This window comes from Vulpes vulpes, chromosome 7, assembly GCF_048418805.1.
Source record: "Vulpes vulpes isolate BD-2025 chromosome 7, VulVul3, whole genome shotgun sequence".
Taxonomy (NCBI): Eukaryota; Metazoa; Chordata; class Mammalia; order Carnivora; family Canidae; genus Vulpes; species Vulpes vulpes.
This window is the reverse complement of record NC_132786.1, coordinates 19,211,749-19,230,001: the sequence shown is the minus strand read 5'-3', so window position 1 is coordinate 19,230,001 and position 18,253 is coordinate 19,211,749. Positions and strand designations below refer to the sequence as shown.

General features: G+C 55.4%; 1 protein-coding gene across 11 annotated transcripts; it reads right to left on the bottom strand.

Moving 5' to 3' along the window:
* Nucleotides 1-4,517: 4,517 nt before the first annotated feature.
* Nucleotides 4,518-17,052, bottom strand: LOC112916226 (uncharacterized). Of its 11 annotated transcripts, none has more exons than XM_072763120.1 (4): nt 11,687-12,311; nt 10,199-10,330; nt 8,568-9,462; nt 4,518-6,764 (listed from the first exon to the last, which is right to left on the bottom strand). In XM_072763120.1, exon 3 carries the CDS (start codon nt 9,432-9,434, stop codon nt 8,823-8,825), a length of 612 nt encoding a protein of 203 aa, XP_072619221.1. In that variant the 5' UTR covers nt 9,435-9,462; nt 10,199-10,330; nt 11,687-12,311; the 3' UTR covers nt 4,518-6,764; nt 8,568-8,822. The 11 variants fall into 11 exon arrangements, with proteins under 11 accessions (XP_072619221.1, XP_072619220.1, XP_072619219.1 ...); XM_072763119.1 differs by having other exon boundaries at nt 11,527-11,691; XM_072763118.1 differs by lacking the exon at nt 11,687-12,311 and adding an exon at nt 11,098-11,233.
* Between the last annotated feature and the right edge of the window lie 1,201 nt (nt 17,053-18,253).

Below are 18,253 nucleotides of genomic sequence, written 5' to 3'. Positions count from 1 at the left end.
ACACAGTGCCGAGGAGAATGGAATGTCCGAGGACTCCCTAAAGGGACAGTGGCCAGTCACACCAAAATCCACCTCGGGGACTCTGCGTATGAGACCAAGAGAAGGACACACAGAGCAGGGCATGAGGAAGCCAAGGGCCATGGCACAGAGCAGCATCAACGACAAGGCAGCAGGTGCCACAGCAGACACAAGACAGGAGGTGGGAAAGGTGGCCAGCGAGTCCCCCTTCACCAGCTGAAATACACTTGTTAGGTCCAAATCCCTTGCACACGGACACAGCTCACACTGCTCCTGTAAACAGAGGTTCTCCTGAGCTCACAGGCTTTAAGCCTAATGTCTGGGGCACTGCTCTTCTCAAGCAGGTTTTCAAGTGCCAGGAGAAGGACCAGCTCAGCCCCTCACGAATGAAAAAATTTCAGGTCCTTGCCACATTTCAGAGGCCCCCATCCTCAGGGGCTTTGCTTAATAACAGACTTTTCTTTTCTTTTTAAAGATTATTTATTTATTTATTTATTTATTTATTTATTTATTTATTCATGAGAGACACACACACAGAGAGGAAGAGACACAGGCAGAGGGAGAAGCAGGCTCCATGCAGGGAGCCCAGAGTGGGACTTGATCCTGGGACTCTAGGATCATGCCCTGGGCCGAAGGCAGGCGCCAAACCGCTGAGCCACCCAGGGATCCCCTAGCCTTTTCAAAATGATTATTTTTAGGGGCGCCTGGGTGGCTCAGCTGTTGAGCATCTGACTCATGATCTCGGCTCAGGTCATGATCTCAGGGTCATGATAATGAGCCCCAAGACAGGCTCCACACTTAGCAAGGGTTCTGCTCAAGATTGTCTCTCTGTCCCTCCGCTCTGTGCACATGTTCTTTTTCTCTCAAATAAATAAATCTTTTTTAAAAATGATATTTAGATTATCATTACTAAACATAACCGCTAACACGCTGTCCTGAAGCATCTGCATTTGAAATGCTGCCCAAGTCCAGGGCTAGTTTGAGACCAGCAGTGAGAATTTGTTTTACATGAGTTTAACCAGTCAATGACCTTCCAGAAACAAAGGTCTGCTCCAAGGTGTCTCTCTGTCTCTGCTGTTAGAAACTGCAGTCATCTTGCCTCAAGAAAAAACAAATTTAGTTCTACAAGCATCTGTTACAGAGTAGAGGTGATGGCAACTGTAGGAAGGAGCAAGACTGACTCATAGGAAGAGTGTTGGGACCAAAGAGAAGGGATGCCCTCCTGAGGAGCCCAGCTGTACGGGCGCCCTCACGTCTCAGGAGGTCTTGCAACACAGAGTGGTCTCTGCTCCTTACAACCCAAAAGAACCCACACAAGCAATCAGGGAGCAACAATGGAATTTCAACCCTAAAAGAAACCTCAGGGAGTGGCTTGCCTACAATGCTCATTTCATGGGTCAGAACTAACTGGTTCAGAATGCTAAGGATCTTGGGGCACCTGGGGTGGCTCTGAGGGTTGAGCATCCTACTTCTGGTTTTGGCTCAGGTCATGATCTCAGGGTCTTGGGATTGAGCTCCATGTCGGGCTCTGTACTCAGTAGGGAGTCTGCTCCAGATTCTGTTTCTCCTTCCTTCTCCCTCTGCTCCTCTCTGTCTCACTTGCTCTTTAAAATAAATAAATCTTTTTATGGAAAAAAAACTAATAAAAAATAGTAAGGATCTTGGCCAAAGCCACACAGCTATGCTAGACTCCAACGTCTGGCCCTTGATCTAGATTCTTACACGTTGTCTCCAGTTGGGAGGAGCCTTGGAGCTCCTGGAGACTAGCTGCCATACCAGCGCTTAGGGCCTCTGGCCTGGCCCCACACAAAGGAGATGGCCACCCCAATCTGTGAGTCTACGGGCTTCGCTGAAAACCTACAGGTAATCAACACCACACAGAACTCAATAAAGATACTAGTCATGATCTCTAGCCTGTGCAAAGCGCTTTGAGCCTGTATCCCTTAGAGACATTTCCTTAGGCTTGGGACCCTAGACTCAGAGCCTGAGACAAGGATTCTGTCCAAGGGGAATAAGTACTATTGCCAAGTGCTCTCTGGAGAAGGGGAGTGGGAAGCCAGATCAGGTGGCAAAAAGAGCCAGTGATGGGGTCTCAGCTGGAAACTAATGTCATTTGGTCCCTCAGGAAGTTCTGAGCACACACTGCACTTCAGAGCTGCCCCCCTGCCCACATTGGCCTCAGTGGGGATTGGCTGGGGCAGCCCCACAGGTAACCAGCTATGACCCATTAGCAGCCAACACTGACAACAGCCAGGAAAGGGGATCTGGCATGGCACCAGCAGCATCTGTGGCAGACATCCTGTCACTGGGGCATCATTACAGTGAAGACCTTGAGGCTTCACCATGTTTGGGAGGGGCTCAGTCGGAGGGGAGTGAGGGATCCAGAGGGAGCGTAGACACCGTGGAGGAACTGCTCTGTGAACCACCTGCTTCCTCACCCAGGACTGGCCACTTTCTGGGCCTTTCTCTCCTGGAAATACATTCCTATAAAGCCAGGCCAGGGCAGGCACTGCTGGCACACATTCTAGTCCCCAGGATGTGGTGGGGGCTGCGTGGCTGGGGCCCCAGTGCCCAGTGGAGTGGGCATCTTGTCTCTATGCCCACAAGCAGGCCTCAGAGGAATGCCATGTGTCCTTCTTCTCTCTCAGACAGAAGGGTGGACGAATGTCTGAGTAAAAAGGCCTGCCTTGGGGAGGTGCAGAGTGTCTACACACCCGATTGCCTGAAGATCATAGCAACAGGCCATTTCTGCCTCCGATTCTGGAGTGGGGCATTCAGGACAAGGTCCTCGGTGACTCAGTATTGCTGGTCAGTAGCAGGCGTGCTGGTCTACCCACCTGGAACCCACTCACTGCCTTCTCCTTCTGGCCATCCCCCAGCGAACTGCCCCTTCCCCACCCACAGACCCCGAGCTGCAGACCCTCAGCGGCAGTGCAGGCCCGGGCCTTGCAGTCAGATCACTGTCCTCCACCATGGAGTCAACGCTGCAACTGGTTCAGACCATCAGGGGACGAACCGAGCCTCAGCAGGCAAAAGACTCCTTCCTGCCCTGCGTGTGAGCTGGGGAGGAGACTCCCAAGAGGGAGGGAGGGCAGCACCAAAGATGGGCTGAGACTCAGCTGTCAGCATTGGGTCACTACACTTCCGTCCCATGAGCCCACGGTGCCCCATTCTGGCGTGAGTCAATTTGAGTTGAACAAGGGTCCTGCCTGATTCACCCCCAACAGACCCACGTTCCAAAGTCTCCTTCTTTGAGTTACTGCCACTCGGGACCTTCCTTGGCTGTTAGAGAACAGCCCCAAATTGATACAGCCCCAAATCTGACTCAAGTTGTAGGACACAGGGACACCGGGGTGGTTCAGTCGGTTGAGCCTCCAACTCTCAATTTCAGTTCAGGCCATGATCTCGGGATCATGAGACCAGCTCCATCCTCAGCAGGAGTCTGCTTGAGATTGTCTCCCTCCCTCTCCCTCTGGCCCTCCCCTCAGCTCATGCTCCCTCTCTGTCTTTGTCTCTCAAATAATCTTAAAAAGAGAGAAAAAAAGAGTAGGACACAGGGGATCCCTGGGTGGTGCAGCGGTTTAGTGCCTGCCTTTGGCCCAGGGCACGATCCTGGAGACTCAGGATCGAATCCCACGTCGGGCTCCTGGTGCATGGAGCCTGCTTCTCCCTCTGCCTATGTCTCTGCCTCTCTCTCTCTCTCTCTCTCTCTGTGACTATCATAAATAAATAAAAAATTTTTTTAAAAAGGAAAAAAAAAAGAGTAGGACACAGAAGGAAGATTCTGGGGCAAGCCTTGGCCAAGTTCAGGGCCCATGCCTCACCAACAACTGGAGGGAAATCACTCACCCACGTCTCAGCTACCCAGTGGCAGACCTGATATAACTTTGCCCTCCAGCACTTTCTGCTCCAGAAGATTCCTGGGCTCTGAAACCAAGTGGTCAGCTGCCAAATCTACCTTCAGTGGGAGGACAGTGACAAGCTAGGACAGGATGCATCCATGTCGTGCTTTGCAGAGCTTATGCACATACTGACTTGATTCTCACAACTCTGCAGTAGGAGGACTACAGTCACACATAAGAATAAACTTGGGGAAGACACAGGGCTGGCCAAGGCCCCCCAGCTGGCAGGGTCCGATGCTGGAGCACCGATGGCTGTCAGATGGAGTACTCTGAGCAGCCGACCTCTCAGGTAGTGATGGGAGATCACCATGCAGGTTCTCAGTAGGCCTGGCCTCACTCTCACCTGAGCAAGTAGTTGAGGCTACTTGAAGGGGCCCCAATACCCATTACCCAAATCCATACAGCAGACATAATCCAGACTGGGGGTGTGGGTGGGCCACTAAGCTATTCATAGCTGTGCTGCTGTGGTGCTTGAGTTATTCTTTCTATAGCCTTTGGCCACCATGAAACATAACTCCTTGGTATATGATGGAGGCAGAGCTAGAGGCCACTGCCCTGCTCCCGGCTGAGCCCCAAATGACCACTGCTCACACCAGCTGATGTCGAGAGAACATTTATTCCACGTGGTCAGCTCCGCAGTGACCAACGGAAATATCGAGCCTGGACACCTTCACACACGCTCCTGTGTAGCCATATGGGGGGAGGGGTCCCCTCCTGTCCCACTGCCCCAAGGAGGGAAGGATCTAAGGACTCCTAGGGTCATGACTGCCCCAGGGGAGCGAGCTCATGGCCCAGTGAAATGCACCCATGTGTGAACTCGTGGGCCCTCTCCTCATCCTCACCACCAGCCACCCCACAGCCTCCGGCACTTGACCCATCAGCCAGTCGACAAGTATTTCCTGAGTGTTCTGAGCCCAGGCCTGCGCTGGGCCCTGCTGGGGTTCAAGAAGACACGGCATGCCCCTTGCCCCCAGGGAGCTCACAGTCTAGCTGGAGACTCAATGCACACGCAGACACTCAAGCATAGAAAACCGGATTGTTCAGAGGATGAGGATGGAGGGCCCGGTGGAGAAGAGGGCTCAGCGGGGCAGAGGAGGGGCACATTTCAGCAATCCCAGGGAAGACAGAGAAGGTAACAGCAGGTGTGGGCTGCACAGTTACAAGGAAGGGAGGTGAGCTGACAAGCAGCAAAGAAGGAGGGCCCCATCCAGGAGGGCCAAGGATAAGAGCAAGTGGACGCTTCTGAAGCACAGAGTACCTCCTCTTCCTCTGACACCCCCCCCCCCCCCCCCGCCGAGTGGTTTATTACTCCAGGACAAGGCATGGGGAAGATGGTCCCTAAGAACCTATGTGCCAAACTGCATGGGAGACAGGACAAGTAATGTCCCAGGCCAGGAGCTGGGGAGGCCTCTCGACGACCCTGACCAAACCCAGCTTGGCCCTGGGACCTCCCTCCAGACCAGCTCCACTTTAGATTGGATCTAAATCCCATGGTTACAGGCCTCTCCCCACCCCCAAGAGTTTCACTAAATAGAACCTGCACCACAATGTCTGGTTGTCATCAAAAACCCAGCCCAGCCCTCATCGGCCACACCTTTTCAGACGAGTTCATTCTGAGGAGGCCAGGGAGCTCCAGGCCGACCTGCTCAGGGTAAAAACCAAAGTCCTCGCCCCGTCGCAGGCCTGGCATCCGCCCCTCCGTGTGTCCCACTATCCACCCTCTGGGGACAGAGAAGCTCCTCCGCCAGCCCCAGAGCTGGCAGGCACCAGGTGTGAGGCTCCGTCTTCCTCCCCAGCCAACATCATATCCTGCCAGGCTGAACACCCTGTCCGGCAGGAGACAGCCACACAGGATCCCTCCCCCAGGTAGGCTTTGGCTCAAGCTCCTGCTCACCCCACATCCATGGAAATTCCAGCCTTCCCCTGCCATCCCCACAGTGAAATCGGAGCGCAGCTTGTGTGGTGAAAACCAGAGCAAGCACCCCAAGCCAGAGAAGAGCAAACCCAACCCAGAGAGCCTCTGGCAAGGCCTGTGGGAGGGAGGAAAGGTTCCAGAAGCCTGATGCACTGTTAGGCCCTGGAGAAGAAAGTGACTAGAAGGGTCCCCTACTCAGAATTCTTTATTCCTGAATGAGGGAAGGAAGTTCAGCCGGGGGGAGGGAGTAATGCTACTTGTATGGTGGCCCAGACTCTGGGCTCTCGGTCAGGTAAGGAAAGAGTGGCGTGTTAGGTCCTGGCGCCAAGAACCTCAGCCTGGAGTCCAGGAGCTCTGAAATTGCTTGTAGATTCTTGTGTCTACGTGGGTATGCATGTTTTCCTGGGGAGAAGGTTCATAACATTTGTGAGATTTTCAAAGGGCTTCGTGCCCCCAAAGTATTAAGAACCATTGCTCTCTGAAAGGCAAGTGAAGCCTGCAGGTATGGTTTACACCTGGGGGAAGGCTTTGCCTCTAGAGCCAGGTCTGCTACCGACTTGCTGTGTTCTCTTAGGCCAGTTACTTCCTGTCTCTGGTGGGCCAGGCAGGCGCAGAGAAGCCGGCTCTCCACACAGGCATTGTCCCCGCTGCCACATGACAGTGGAAGTCTATGGCCAGGCAGCCAGGACGAGCTCTTCTCTCGGCCGTGACTCCCAGCAGGTCGGGGAAGGGGGGGATTTTCCACCAGGGCACAGAACCTGCCTCCAAGTCCAGGCTGCACGGGTCCCCTCTGCAGGGCACCTCCCGAGGTAGGTCTTCTTAGGGGACGTGTCCTCATGCCAGCGGGCAGGCCCCCGTAGGGCCCCACTCCTAGTCTCTGTGCCCAGATGTGCCTTACACACTGCCCAGAGGTCCTGCCCACTCCACATCTGTTCACGGAGACAAAGAGACCAGGGTCAGGTCTGGGGCTGTGACACGACCCTGCCCAGCCACCCCTCAGCTCCCCCAACTCTGGGGCTAGGCGGGAGTGGTCAGCTGGGCCACCCTGCACTTGTCCAGCGTCTGGAGCCAGTCCTCTCAGCCCCCTACCCAGCACACCAGGATTATCAATCCCATTTACCACCAAGACAACTTGAGTTCAGGATATTCGAGCTCCAGATGTCCCAGGTCCTGGTTGAACCTCTTTATCTCTGCCACTAAGAACTAGGTCTACGTAGCAGCAGCCACCTGGTGGCAGGCCAAGGGCCAGTGATTCCCAAGGAGCCACGAAGCTCTAAGGAAGGGCAGCGGGTGGAGACGGGTCTCCAGCACCTAGCAAGGTGGTGGCACAGGCTGGGTGCAGAGCCGGGGCTCTGTGAGTGCAGGTTCCCTCCAAGACCCCAATTCCCTCCCTCCAACCCACTACTGTGGATGCCGTGGCCCGCTCAGGCACCCATGCCACCCAGAGGCCTCACTGCCCAGGATCCTACCACCTGGTCTCTAGTCACATTCCCACCAGTAAGAGATTCTTGCAGGCTGTGCCACACAGATGAAAGGTCTTGGGGGCCAGGCCTGCACTGTTATAACACTAAGTACTGGGACACCTGGGTGGCTCAGCGGTTGAACGTCTTCCTTCAACCCAGGATGTGATTCTGGAGTCCTGGAGTTGAGTCCCACAGTAAGCTCCCTGCATGGAGCTTGCTTCACTCTGCCTATGTCTCTGCCTCTCTTCTCTGTGTGTGTCTCTCACGAATAAATAAATAAATCTTAAAAAACAACAACAACACCACCACTAAGTATTAAGTGACATTTGGAGTAAGCTTAGGTGAGCCTCAGTTTCTTGCTAAATGGCTGAAGAAGCCTGTGCTCTGGAGCACCAACTTGGAATCAGGGGTCTGGGGGCCAGTCCTGGCTCTCCCCTTGGTCAAGCCCCATAGTTCAGCGCCTCATTTTCTCTTGCCCAGATGACCCCACAACCCTCCAGGAGGCTCCTTGCTCATCCCATTTGATCTGTCCTCACAGGGCTTCCATTTCCATTTGAACCGTATGTCTGAGATCACTGTGCTCTTCTCACTAAACATCTTGGTGTCCTTTCCCCCTGGCCACAAAGTCCTCTGTATGGCAAATGTGAGTCTCCTCTATCTGACCCCTGCCTCAGAAACCCTCCACCTTTGCTCTCCCCAGAGCACCCCTATTCATCCCCAGAACCCAGTTCAAGCCATCAGACTGCCTTGGGTGATACCTCCCAGGGCACTCTATAGTATGTCCCTTAGGATGGTCTGCATTACTTGTGTGAGCACCAAGTGTCACCCCTCCAGGCTTTGTGTCTGTGCCTCCTGCCAAGAGCATGGCACCGTGCCTGGCACACCAGGGTGCTCAATAAATATTTCTGGACCAGTGACATCACCCTCTTTTACGTGGTAATGTTTAACTACAATCCTTACAATATCCCAAGGAGAAGTTCCTTGTTAAACCCAACTCACAGAGGAGCAAACTGAGCCATGAAGTGAAGTGACTTCTCAAGGACACCAGATAGTACACGTTGGAGCTAGGAGACCTTGGGGGCTGAGGTGGCCCAGGCATTGTGGAGAGTGGCCCTCTCCACGGGGCTCTCCGCTCTGACATTCTGGGAATGAAGATCTAGGAAGAAGCTAGTCACAGACCCAGAGCCCGGTGCTCCCCACCTCCCACGCCTGTCCCCCCCAGCACCTGCCCAGGCCCAAGAGGGGCTCTGGCTGGCCCTTGGGTCTCACCTACTCTAGGCCGGGTGAGCCTGAGGACGAAAACCAGCGCGGGGGCAGCTGTGGGTGGCCAGCCGGAGGGTGGAGAAGACTCGGGAGGAGGTGGCCCAAGGCGGGCCACGGCCCACTCTTTCAAGACCCCAAGCCCGCCCTCCTGGTCTCCGGGGATCGCATCCAGAACACGGGCCGCAGCCCCACGCCGGCTCCAGGAGTCCCGGGCGCGGCCCTGGGGCAGGACACAGGCTGCGGCGGCAGGCGCGGCGCGCATCATAGCACGCGGCCTAAGTGGGCCGCCTGGCCGTCGGGGCCGTGGCCATGGCTGCGCTGGTGGGTCTTGAGCGAGCCCTCGCGCGCGAAGCTCTTGCCGCAGCGCGCACAGAAGTAGGGCCGCCGCTCCCCGAACACTCCGGGGCGGCGCGGGTGCGGCGCGGGCATGCGCGCGTGGGTGCGCTGGTGGTTGAGCAGGAAGCGCGGCTCGCGGAAGCAGCGGCCGCACTGTGCGCACTGGTGCGGCTTCTCGCCGCTGTGGATGCGCTGGTGCGTGAGCAGGTTCTGCTTGAGGCTGAAGCAGCGGCCGCACTCCGGGCAGGGGAAGGGCCGCTCGCCGGTGTGCGTGCGCTGGTGCACCTCGAGGTTGTGCTTGACGCTGAAGGCCTTGCCGCACTCGGGGCACACGAAGGAGGCCGCGCGGCCCACCCCGGCGTGCGCCTTCTGGTGCCGCACCAGGCTGGGCTGCTGCGAGAAGGTCTGGCCGCACAGTGGGCAGCGGTGAGGCTGCTCCTCCGCGGGGTGGTGGATGACCAGGCCTCGCTCGTCCCCCAGGCCCTCCTCCCCGTCCCCCGCAGGGGACCCGCCCCCCGAGGACGCCAGCTCTGTCATGGGCGCTTCCAGCCGCAGTCACCAGCCCCTGGGGAGGCAGAAGCAGAGAGAGGAGTCAGGGGAGGGTCGGGGGGTCCGAGGATCAACCGGCCCCCAACCTCAGGGAGGACATTGCACGGACTTCCCGCAACTTCCTCATCTGCCCCTCAGTCTTGTACAAGCCAGTGCTTCCCTGCCGGAGTGCCCTTCTCTTCTACCACTTGATCACATCCTTCTCAAGTGCCACCTCCTCCCAAAAGCCTTCCCTGACTCCTCCAGCCATCCTGAGCCTTGGGGCCCAACCCCAGGCCCTCAGTCATCACACTGAATGCATGCCACCTGGGTCGTGCCCAGGGCCTCCAGGCATGCCTTAAGGACAGAGTGGTCTCCTTCCTTTAGCCCCAACACCAAGCACCGCACCTGCCAAAAGCAATCACTATATCCTGTTGGGCAACTAAAAGAGGTTTCTAGTATTGGGAGTCAGCCTGTGCCTGGATAGGTCTTAACTCTCCCACCAGAATCTCAAGGGGGGTGGGGGGTGGGCGTATCCCCAATTTGGAGAGAAGGATGGGGTCACCGGTGGTTCAAAGACATTTTTGAAAAGCTGAAAAGAAACAAAACAAAAACCCTGTAAACTTGAAAGTAATCTCAATTAAACATTAAAAGCAGCAGCTCTTTGTTTATCAGAATGAGGCTTGCCAGTAAACGGTTGCAAATCACTGAAACAGAGTGTGAACTCCCAGGGGCTGGTCTCAGCTAGATTCCTCTTGGCATCCCCAACATACCAAAGCCTGGCCAGATCCTCAACAAACACCCAAGTTCAGCTCCATCCCATTCATGCTGGTTCTGCTGAGTATCCTCTTCCCGGGGCACGGTGTTCCTCATATAAATTGTTTCCCATTGTCCTCACAGCAACCCTGGGGAAGCAGCAGCAGTTCTTACTGAGCCCTCCAGTATAGATGGGGTAACTGAGGTCAGCTTACTTGCCCAAGGTCACACAAGGTGAGCCAGGACTGGGCCCTAAGTTTCCTGACTCACTGTCAAAAGCTGTTCTCAATGTAGCAGCTGCTCACCAACTAAATGCCCCTCAAAATGCACATGCACACAGACACAAGACCACCGCAGAGGCATAGACACCCAAAGCACCATGGCTCCTGCAGGGCAGTCTGCTGCCATTACCTCCATGCCCCCCAGAAGACCTAGGGCCCCTGCTCCTGCAGAGCACTGGGGCCTGCTCCGGAGCTGGCTGAGCTGGCACTCCCCTGCAGTCCTCCACCCCCATCAGGGACCTAGACCTCCACGCAGGCCTTCTCCACACTTTCAGAAATCACTGCTTACTACAACCTCAGTCGATCAATCTGCAGAGTGGGATCTCAGAGACATCCCCTTTGTCTCCCCCTACCCTCAGGCCAGGGTGGAACCCACACCGCCCGCCACCCCCCAGCAGGGGACCGTCCTCCTGGCAATAGACCCCACCCACAAAGCTTTCCCCAGCCGGCGGCTTTGACATTTGCAGAGGCAGACCATCACCGTCCCCTTGGCCAATCTCAGCCTGGCCTTGTCTCTGGGCGGCCTCCTGGCTCTCCCCAGCTACCTCCCTGACTAAGGCCTCCGACTACGGGGAAGGTCTAAAGCGACGGCCCCTTTGCCTCCCCCAAGTTTCTGCACCCCCTCGCGCACTCACAGCCCAGGCTGCGCCCTTGCTCCTCCGGTCTCCGGCAGTGGCTCTCTCCTCTAGAGTCTGCGCTGACCAGCGCAAATACGGTAACTCTCCTGCAGCGACTCCCGCGCCCCTTCTCCCTCGCCCCCATCAAGACGGCCCGCCTCCCGCACCGCTGTTCTCACCAAATAGCTGCATTCATCAAAACAGCTGACCCCACCCACCCGACCTCCGCGCACAACCGTGCCAACTCCCGCGGCCGGAGCGACCCCGGAGAAATATGGTAAACTCTGCGTCGCCACCTCGCCCCCCACGAAAATACGTAGGCCTCCCACCCGGCTGCCGCAACCCACCTCACCCCGCGGCGAGCCCCGGCCCCCTCGGGGCGTGGATGCAACCCACCCCCAGCGCCCGCAGCACCCCCGGGAGCACCACGCAACCCTGGATAAATACGTAATTAAGTCGCGGCGCTCCCCGCCTCCGGAAAGGGCTTGCGCGGCTCCCGGCAAATACGGTAGCGCCCGCAGTGACCCGCCCCCAAGGGTCCGGCACCGGCCTCGGTAAATACGGTAATCTCCCGCCGCGGCCCCGGCCCCGGCCGCCCGGGACTCACGTGGCGCCGCCTCCCGAGCCCGCCGTCTCCTCCGCAGCGCTGCAGTCGCCGGCGTCGCCGCAGACGCACAGCAGCCCCGTGAGGCTGGGAGGTCTAACTCGCCGACGACCTGGCTGGCGGAAAAAGGAGGGCTGCGAGCGCAGGCAGGAGACGGAACCGGGTCGCGAGCCGAACGCCCCGCCGGGGACCCCCCAAGACCCCCGGCCCCAGCCATTCCCATTTCGGGATCCTCCGAGGGCCCAAGCCAGCGGTTAGAGCCTCTCCCTCACCCCCCTCATCCTAAAGCCACGCCACCCTGGCCAGGCCCACGGACTGCCCCCAGAGCCCGGGAAGCAGGGTGCGGGGGCGCTGGCCGCAGAAGCCTTTCCCTGCGACAAAGGGCAGGGGGTGCGGGCAGGGGCTCCTGCCGCGAAGCCTCTCTGAGCCGGCTGGCATGCGTGGGAGACCACCGTCCAAGGGGCAGAATCCGGGTTGCCCCAACTAACCGGGCCTCCCCCCCACCCTCTGGCCGGCATTATGCCACCAGGACTGCTGGGGACACGGAAGAAAGGACACTTCTACCATCCCCGCCTCCTCAAAACCGGACCCCTGACACCTCTAACACCCCTGTGGACACGGCTGCACTGAATTCCAGCTTTCAAACGTCCTTCAATAATAATAATAATACCCTTTACCTACACATTACTTGGCTTTTTACAAAGCTTTTTCCCATATATTATCTCGTGGGAGCCTCCCAATAACCGTGTGCCATCTAAGTTGTATAGGTGTCATTATCCTATTTTATAGATGGGAAAACAAAATAAAATCGAAACAGAGCGGCTTCCCCAGAGACTGGCAGCTCTAAGTGGCCCAGCCCAGATGGGAAGGGCAGGCCCACCACCTGGCTCACTCTCCCTGGCACCCCTCTGGTACCTAGACACCACCCACCCCCCCCAACAGAAACAGGGTGTGATGATCATGACCGGAAATCATCTTGTCCAGAGTAAAAAAGTGCCTCTGATTTTACACTTCATAGATACAGAAACTGAGGCCAGAAGGGAAAGTGCTGGAGGAATATGAAGTAGCCTTTTCCTCTGTGGCGCCTGCTAGCTGCCAGGTGGCAGACCAGGCGGAGCTCCTTACAACAGATGGTGGATGTGGCTGCTGGGGTGGCATGCCCCTGAGGAGGGGCTCTGGGAGACACAGGCCTCCCAGCCCCATGAGGCGCCTCCCCTCCCACCCCTCCACAGGTGTTCTGTGTGCCTGGCCTGGGAACTGTAGAATTCCAGGTGGGGTCCCCCTGAAAATAAATTCAGTCCCTATTCTCAACACCAGACCTGAAGATCAGGCCTGCTTGCTTTCACATCTCACTCTACAGACCACTCTATCCCAGCAGATCTGCCTCTGGCCTCTCCAGGGCCTGCCCCACCCCACCCCCACCCCACCCCACCCCACCCCATCCTTGCTGCTCCTGTGTCAACTCACTGAGCTAAGTGGGACTTCCTGAGTTAGACATCCCAAGGAGATTGGTATTTAAAATTGAGGTGCCAGGGAGGGAATTCTGGGAAGCCAAAAGAAATGGATCCACCAGGACAGAGGTTCCCATGGCATTGACAGAAGGATCCCCTAACTCCTGATGACCTACACCCACACCCTGCCTAGGTGCTGGAGCATTGCTCACAGAACAGCCACACCTCCCACCTCTCCAGCTCCTGTTGCAGAAGTTGCCACCTGCCAGAGCCACCAGCGTTCATCCCTCTTGTGGGCTACAGGAGAAATGGGGACACTTAGTCAATGACCAGGTTTTTCAGAAGCAAAACCAACAAGGTACCTGAGGATGTCACCCATATTTTTAGCAGCATTTTCTAAGTAAGCTGTGCCAAAGTGGCAAGGCACACAGCTGGGGGACAGGGGTGGGAGGGAAGCAATACCACCCAAAACCCACCCCATCTCAGTGGGCAATGCCAAGGGCCAGGGACTTCCAGAGGCCTCCATTCTCTGCTCTGCCAATGCTGAGTCACTTCATTTCTCTAGTTTCGTACACATGCACCCCCACCCCACCCCCGACACTCACACATCTCCCCCCACGGTTCCATATGCTGTGATGAACACACAGAGTGGAGATGTGGAGGCTTTCTGCAAATGAAGCCATGCTTCTTCCCACAGGCGGGGCCAGTGGCTGGCATGGCAGCCACCATCACTCCACAAGGCTAATGTGACAGCTGGGCATTGGACCCTAACAGAGGCCTAGGTTGCTCACAGCCGAAGTGTCCCAAAGAACAGCAGGCTCGTGGCCCCCTGTGGGTAGAGGTGTGGACAGCTGAGAGGAGCCTTGCACCATATCCCTTCCACATACCGGGTGCATGCTAGCTGCACAGTCACCCCATCTCCTGGAATTGGACAGTGATCACTACACATCCCCTCCCAAAGCATCTTGTGCTGACTTCAAGTTGGGAAGCCCCTTTCTTTTCCCACCACGTTGTGAGCTTTGAAGGGAGGCACTGTGTTTTCAGCATCTCTGCATTCCAAGTGCACAGCGTCTAATGACCCCTCAGCCAACCTCTGTTGAATGAATGAATGCAGGTCTCTAAGCCACACCTGGTAGCCATGGAGGGAAGAGAGGGACCCACACACAGCCAGCATGTGATGTAATGTAAGGAATGAGGGGTTGCAGGCACAGCTCCAGCTCCAGCACCAAGGGCTGGGACACTCTGCCGACACCCAGCTGGAGATGGGCTGTGGGTACCGGGTCTCATCTGCTCCAAAGTTCTCTTTCCTTGTCATTGAAACCCAAGATGTGACCTATTTGGCCATGCCCTTAAACTTGCAACTGGCCTATTTAACACAGGTGGAGACTTCCTCTTTATGGGATGGAGCTCTGTTTGGGGAAAACCCTGTTCTTCTCTTCCCATAGTAAACTTCCACTGGTAAAAATGCTGCGTGCGTAGCATTTAACAAACATGGAGTTTATTAAAATAATGATTGTAACTGCTATTTATCAGGTGCTTGCTGTGTGCCAACCACTATACTACATGCCTTACAGAGGTTATTTGCACAAGGTCCCATAGCCTAATGGTAAAGCCAACATTCAGCCCCAGAACTATATGACTCTATTCACTGCTCCCAACAAAAGAAAGCTCTTTCTAGATTTGGGTGGTGGCTGGGAGAGAGACAACATTTCTACTTCTCAATAGGACCATATTCCTAGAGCTACACTGTCCAATAGCCACATATGGCTATTTAAATTTATTAAAAGAAAATTGTAAATTCAATTCCTCAGCCTCCCAAGCCACATTTTAGGTACTCAGTAGCCTCATGTGGCTGGTGGCTATGGTATCAGACGGCTCAGTTATAGAACATTTTCATCATCACAAAAAGTTCTAGTGGACAGTGCCTGTCTAGGGCACCCACCCCCTCCAGATCTGAGTAACCTAGGAGATACCACTCTCTTTTTAACCCCAGGGACAACCTACAGGATACCATTCTCTTCTCTGCCATGATCCAGTAAAAGCAGTGACATGTGAGAATGTACTATTTTTGGCTCCAACACTCCTCTTGCCAAAAGGTATATATATATATATATATAGCCTATATATGGATTTGGCATACACACACACACATACACACATATATGTATGTATATGTATGGTTTTTTTTTTTCCTACCAAACTACTTAGAGAATAAAAGGAAAAGGTCTCAGCAGCATCCCCCCCAGTCCTGCCAAGGCCCTGCTGGTCCCACTCTCTCCCTGTTGTTACCCACTGGCCTCCCAGCCTGTTCTCCATTGGGCGGCTCCTCAGGGCTTGGGCTGGGCAAGCAGGAAGCCCAACCCTCCCGAGGAGGCTGCCGGCTTCCTGGTCCACTCGAAGCTTAGGTTGCTTGCCCAAGAACCAGCATTTTCTGAGTTCCTTGATCATTTTTCTTAACTCCCAGCCGGCTTCTAACAAAGAACACAAGGATGACATGGGCATTCCGGGAACCTCAGCCCCACCAAGCTCGTCTGGCCTGTTAGAAGCTTGGCCATGTGTCCCCATCACAGACCTACACTTACCTGGAGGCTGACAGGACAGAAGTCCTTTAAGATCCTGATTTTCACATGGCTGTCTCCTGTTCCCCTGCGAAACCCTTTTATCTTGGCAGCTCTAGAGTATTGGGGATTGCACACCACTAAGACAGATCCGATCTTGTCTGATTGTATGGCATACCTCCTCCTAAGTACTCCCTAGCCTAGTTTTATTATTTTAAAATGAAGGGAGCTCATTTTAAAAAAATGAAAAATTGAGGTTGACAATGCAAGGCCACCCTTGGAGAAGCCTGTGATTGTGGCAGTGAAGGGCTTGGCCCTAGGAGGCCTAGGGCCTTGGTTTGTAACATGACCCGGGTGGGCCAGTCCCACTACAACATCCCCCTGCCCTGTATCACTGTCCTGCTGTGGTTGCTGATGTCACAGTGAGGCTAAATGACATAATGAACAAGAAAGCTTTAGTAAGGGAGCTGGGGCTGGGACACTTTACTCGAGAGCCGACTGGACAGGTTGTTCTGAGCTCCATGTGTATTAGTGATTTTCCAGGAAGGTTCGTGATCTCCTCAAGAAGAGGGACTGCGACTGCTATTGGCCGAATTTGTCCCCCTCCTAATTCATATATTGAAGCCCCTGACCCCCAACGTGTTGGCATTCAGAGATGGGTCCTTTGGGAGGGAATTAGGGTTTAGATGAGGTTATGAGACTGGGATCTTCCAGATGAGATTAGGGTCCTTAAAAGAAAAGGAAGAGACACCAGAGGGCACTCCCCCCACCCTTGCCTCGCCATGTGGGGGCACAGAAAGAAGATGGTCATCTACAAGACAGAAAGCGGGCCCTCACCAGGCACTGAATCTGCCAGACTGTAAGAAATAAATGTCTGTTGTTCCAGCCCCAAAGCTGTGTTGACTTTGTTATAATGGCCAAGCTAAGACAATGGCTTATTCACTGCAGCATCTTGGAAGTTTGGTACAGTGCCTGGCACACAGTAGGCTTGCTTAGTGAACCAGTGTGCCATCCCCTGACCTGGTCAGTGGGGCATACCTCTCGGTAATTCTTCGCTCTAATGGATGTGGCCCTGTCCCCCCCATGACTCGAAGCACCCATCTGTGAGGATCAGTCATCTTGGGTTAGCCAACAAACCTCATGAATGTGCACGGGGAAGCAAGCAGAGATTAGGTCTCATTAACCCCAAGTCCTACCAACACAGCTGTTGGATTTGGCTTGATCATTAAACAGAGGCCATTTGTGGACAACACCCTCTATTGAACACAAAGTCCCACCTGACAGATCTTGTGTTTGCCTGTACCACCTCTCGGGCATCTGATCCCACAGGGCCCCAAGGGTCTGGCAGGTCCGTCCTTGTAGACAGCAGCTTTCCAACGCAGGAGTGGTACTCTGGGATGCCTTCCTGGAGGAGGCAGGCTTGCTTGAGTTGGTCTCAGGCTTTGCTAAGTGGTAACATGGAAAGGGCATGAGCAAAGGGCCCATGCTCAAAGTGGGTTTTGCTGAGATCCAGGGCACTTGGCCTCTCTGAGCAGGGCAGGCTGGGAGAGGAGTTGTGGGAAGGGGCAGGCATTCCAGGAGGGTAGGAGAGCACGTAGGGCCTAGAAAAACCCCGCTGGACCCTCCCATAGGTGGCAACAACGGAGCACAGATTGCCCAGAGGAAGAGTTCACAGCAGGGGTCCTGATGGAAGACCTGGACAAGGGGTGGGCAGCAGGGCTGAGCACTAACTATTCCTGGCGCTGTGTTACCCAGGTAAACTGGATCACCTCCACAGGTTTTTCTGTGATGCTACAATAATTAGGGCCCCTGCCAGATGAAAGGAAGGCAACAGAATATGAGAAAGTGGTGACCAGAAGCCAGGTAAAATCCGGCAGCTCCCGGAGAAGTTAGCAGGCCCAGAAGGAGGCCCCCCTCATTTCACTCCCACCTCCGGCTGTCCAACTCTAATACCCCAACACCCACCTCTCTGCAATTCCCTGCCCTCCTATAGGAGGACACCAACCAAGGCCATAGGCCCAGGCTGGAGCCCTGGGTCCTTCTGTCAGCGCCAAGGCCCCAGCACCTTGCTTTGGAAGGGACCTCTGGAGGACGGGGTAGAGTTTGAGGAGGGTAAGTGGGGAGATATATTGATTTGGAGAGGGCAAGGGAATACTGCTGTCCAGCCCCAGCAAGGACTAGGCACCGGGAGTTGCTATGCTCGTGGCCAAAGCTCTCCATCCTGGTCCCGGGGCGGGGGAGCAGCTGGATGTTCCAGAGCACACACAGACCTGGAGTTCCAAAAGGGCGGCTGACAAAGGACAATGAGGCCATGTGAGACAGTCAATCCTTCATTTTTCTCTTCTGTGACACTGGCATTGATAAAGGCCCCAGTTGGTGCCGGCCATGGGGAGTGCCCAAGACCGCTAAGTAGGAGCAGCACACGTCGTTTTGTCCTGCTGCAGGCCCCTCCCCAAGCTACCACACCTCAGCTGCCACCACCCCTCTTGTACCCCAGTCGGACCACCACACACACACACCAATCCTAAGGTCCCATCCACCAAGACTGCACCCCTGGCTTT

Bases quoted from the DNA above. Each gene is read 5' to 3' on its own strand.
- LOC112916226 (XM_025993826.2), bottom strand. From the start codon at position 9,434: ATGACAGAGCTGGCGTCCTCGGGGGGCGGGTCCCCTGCGGGGGACGGG.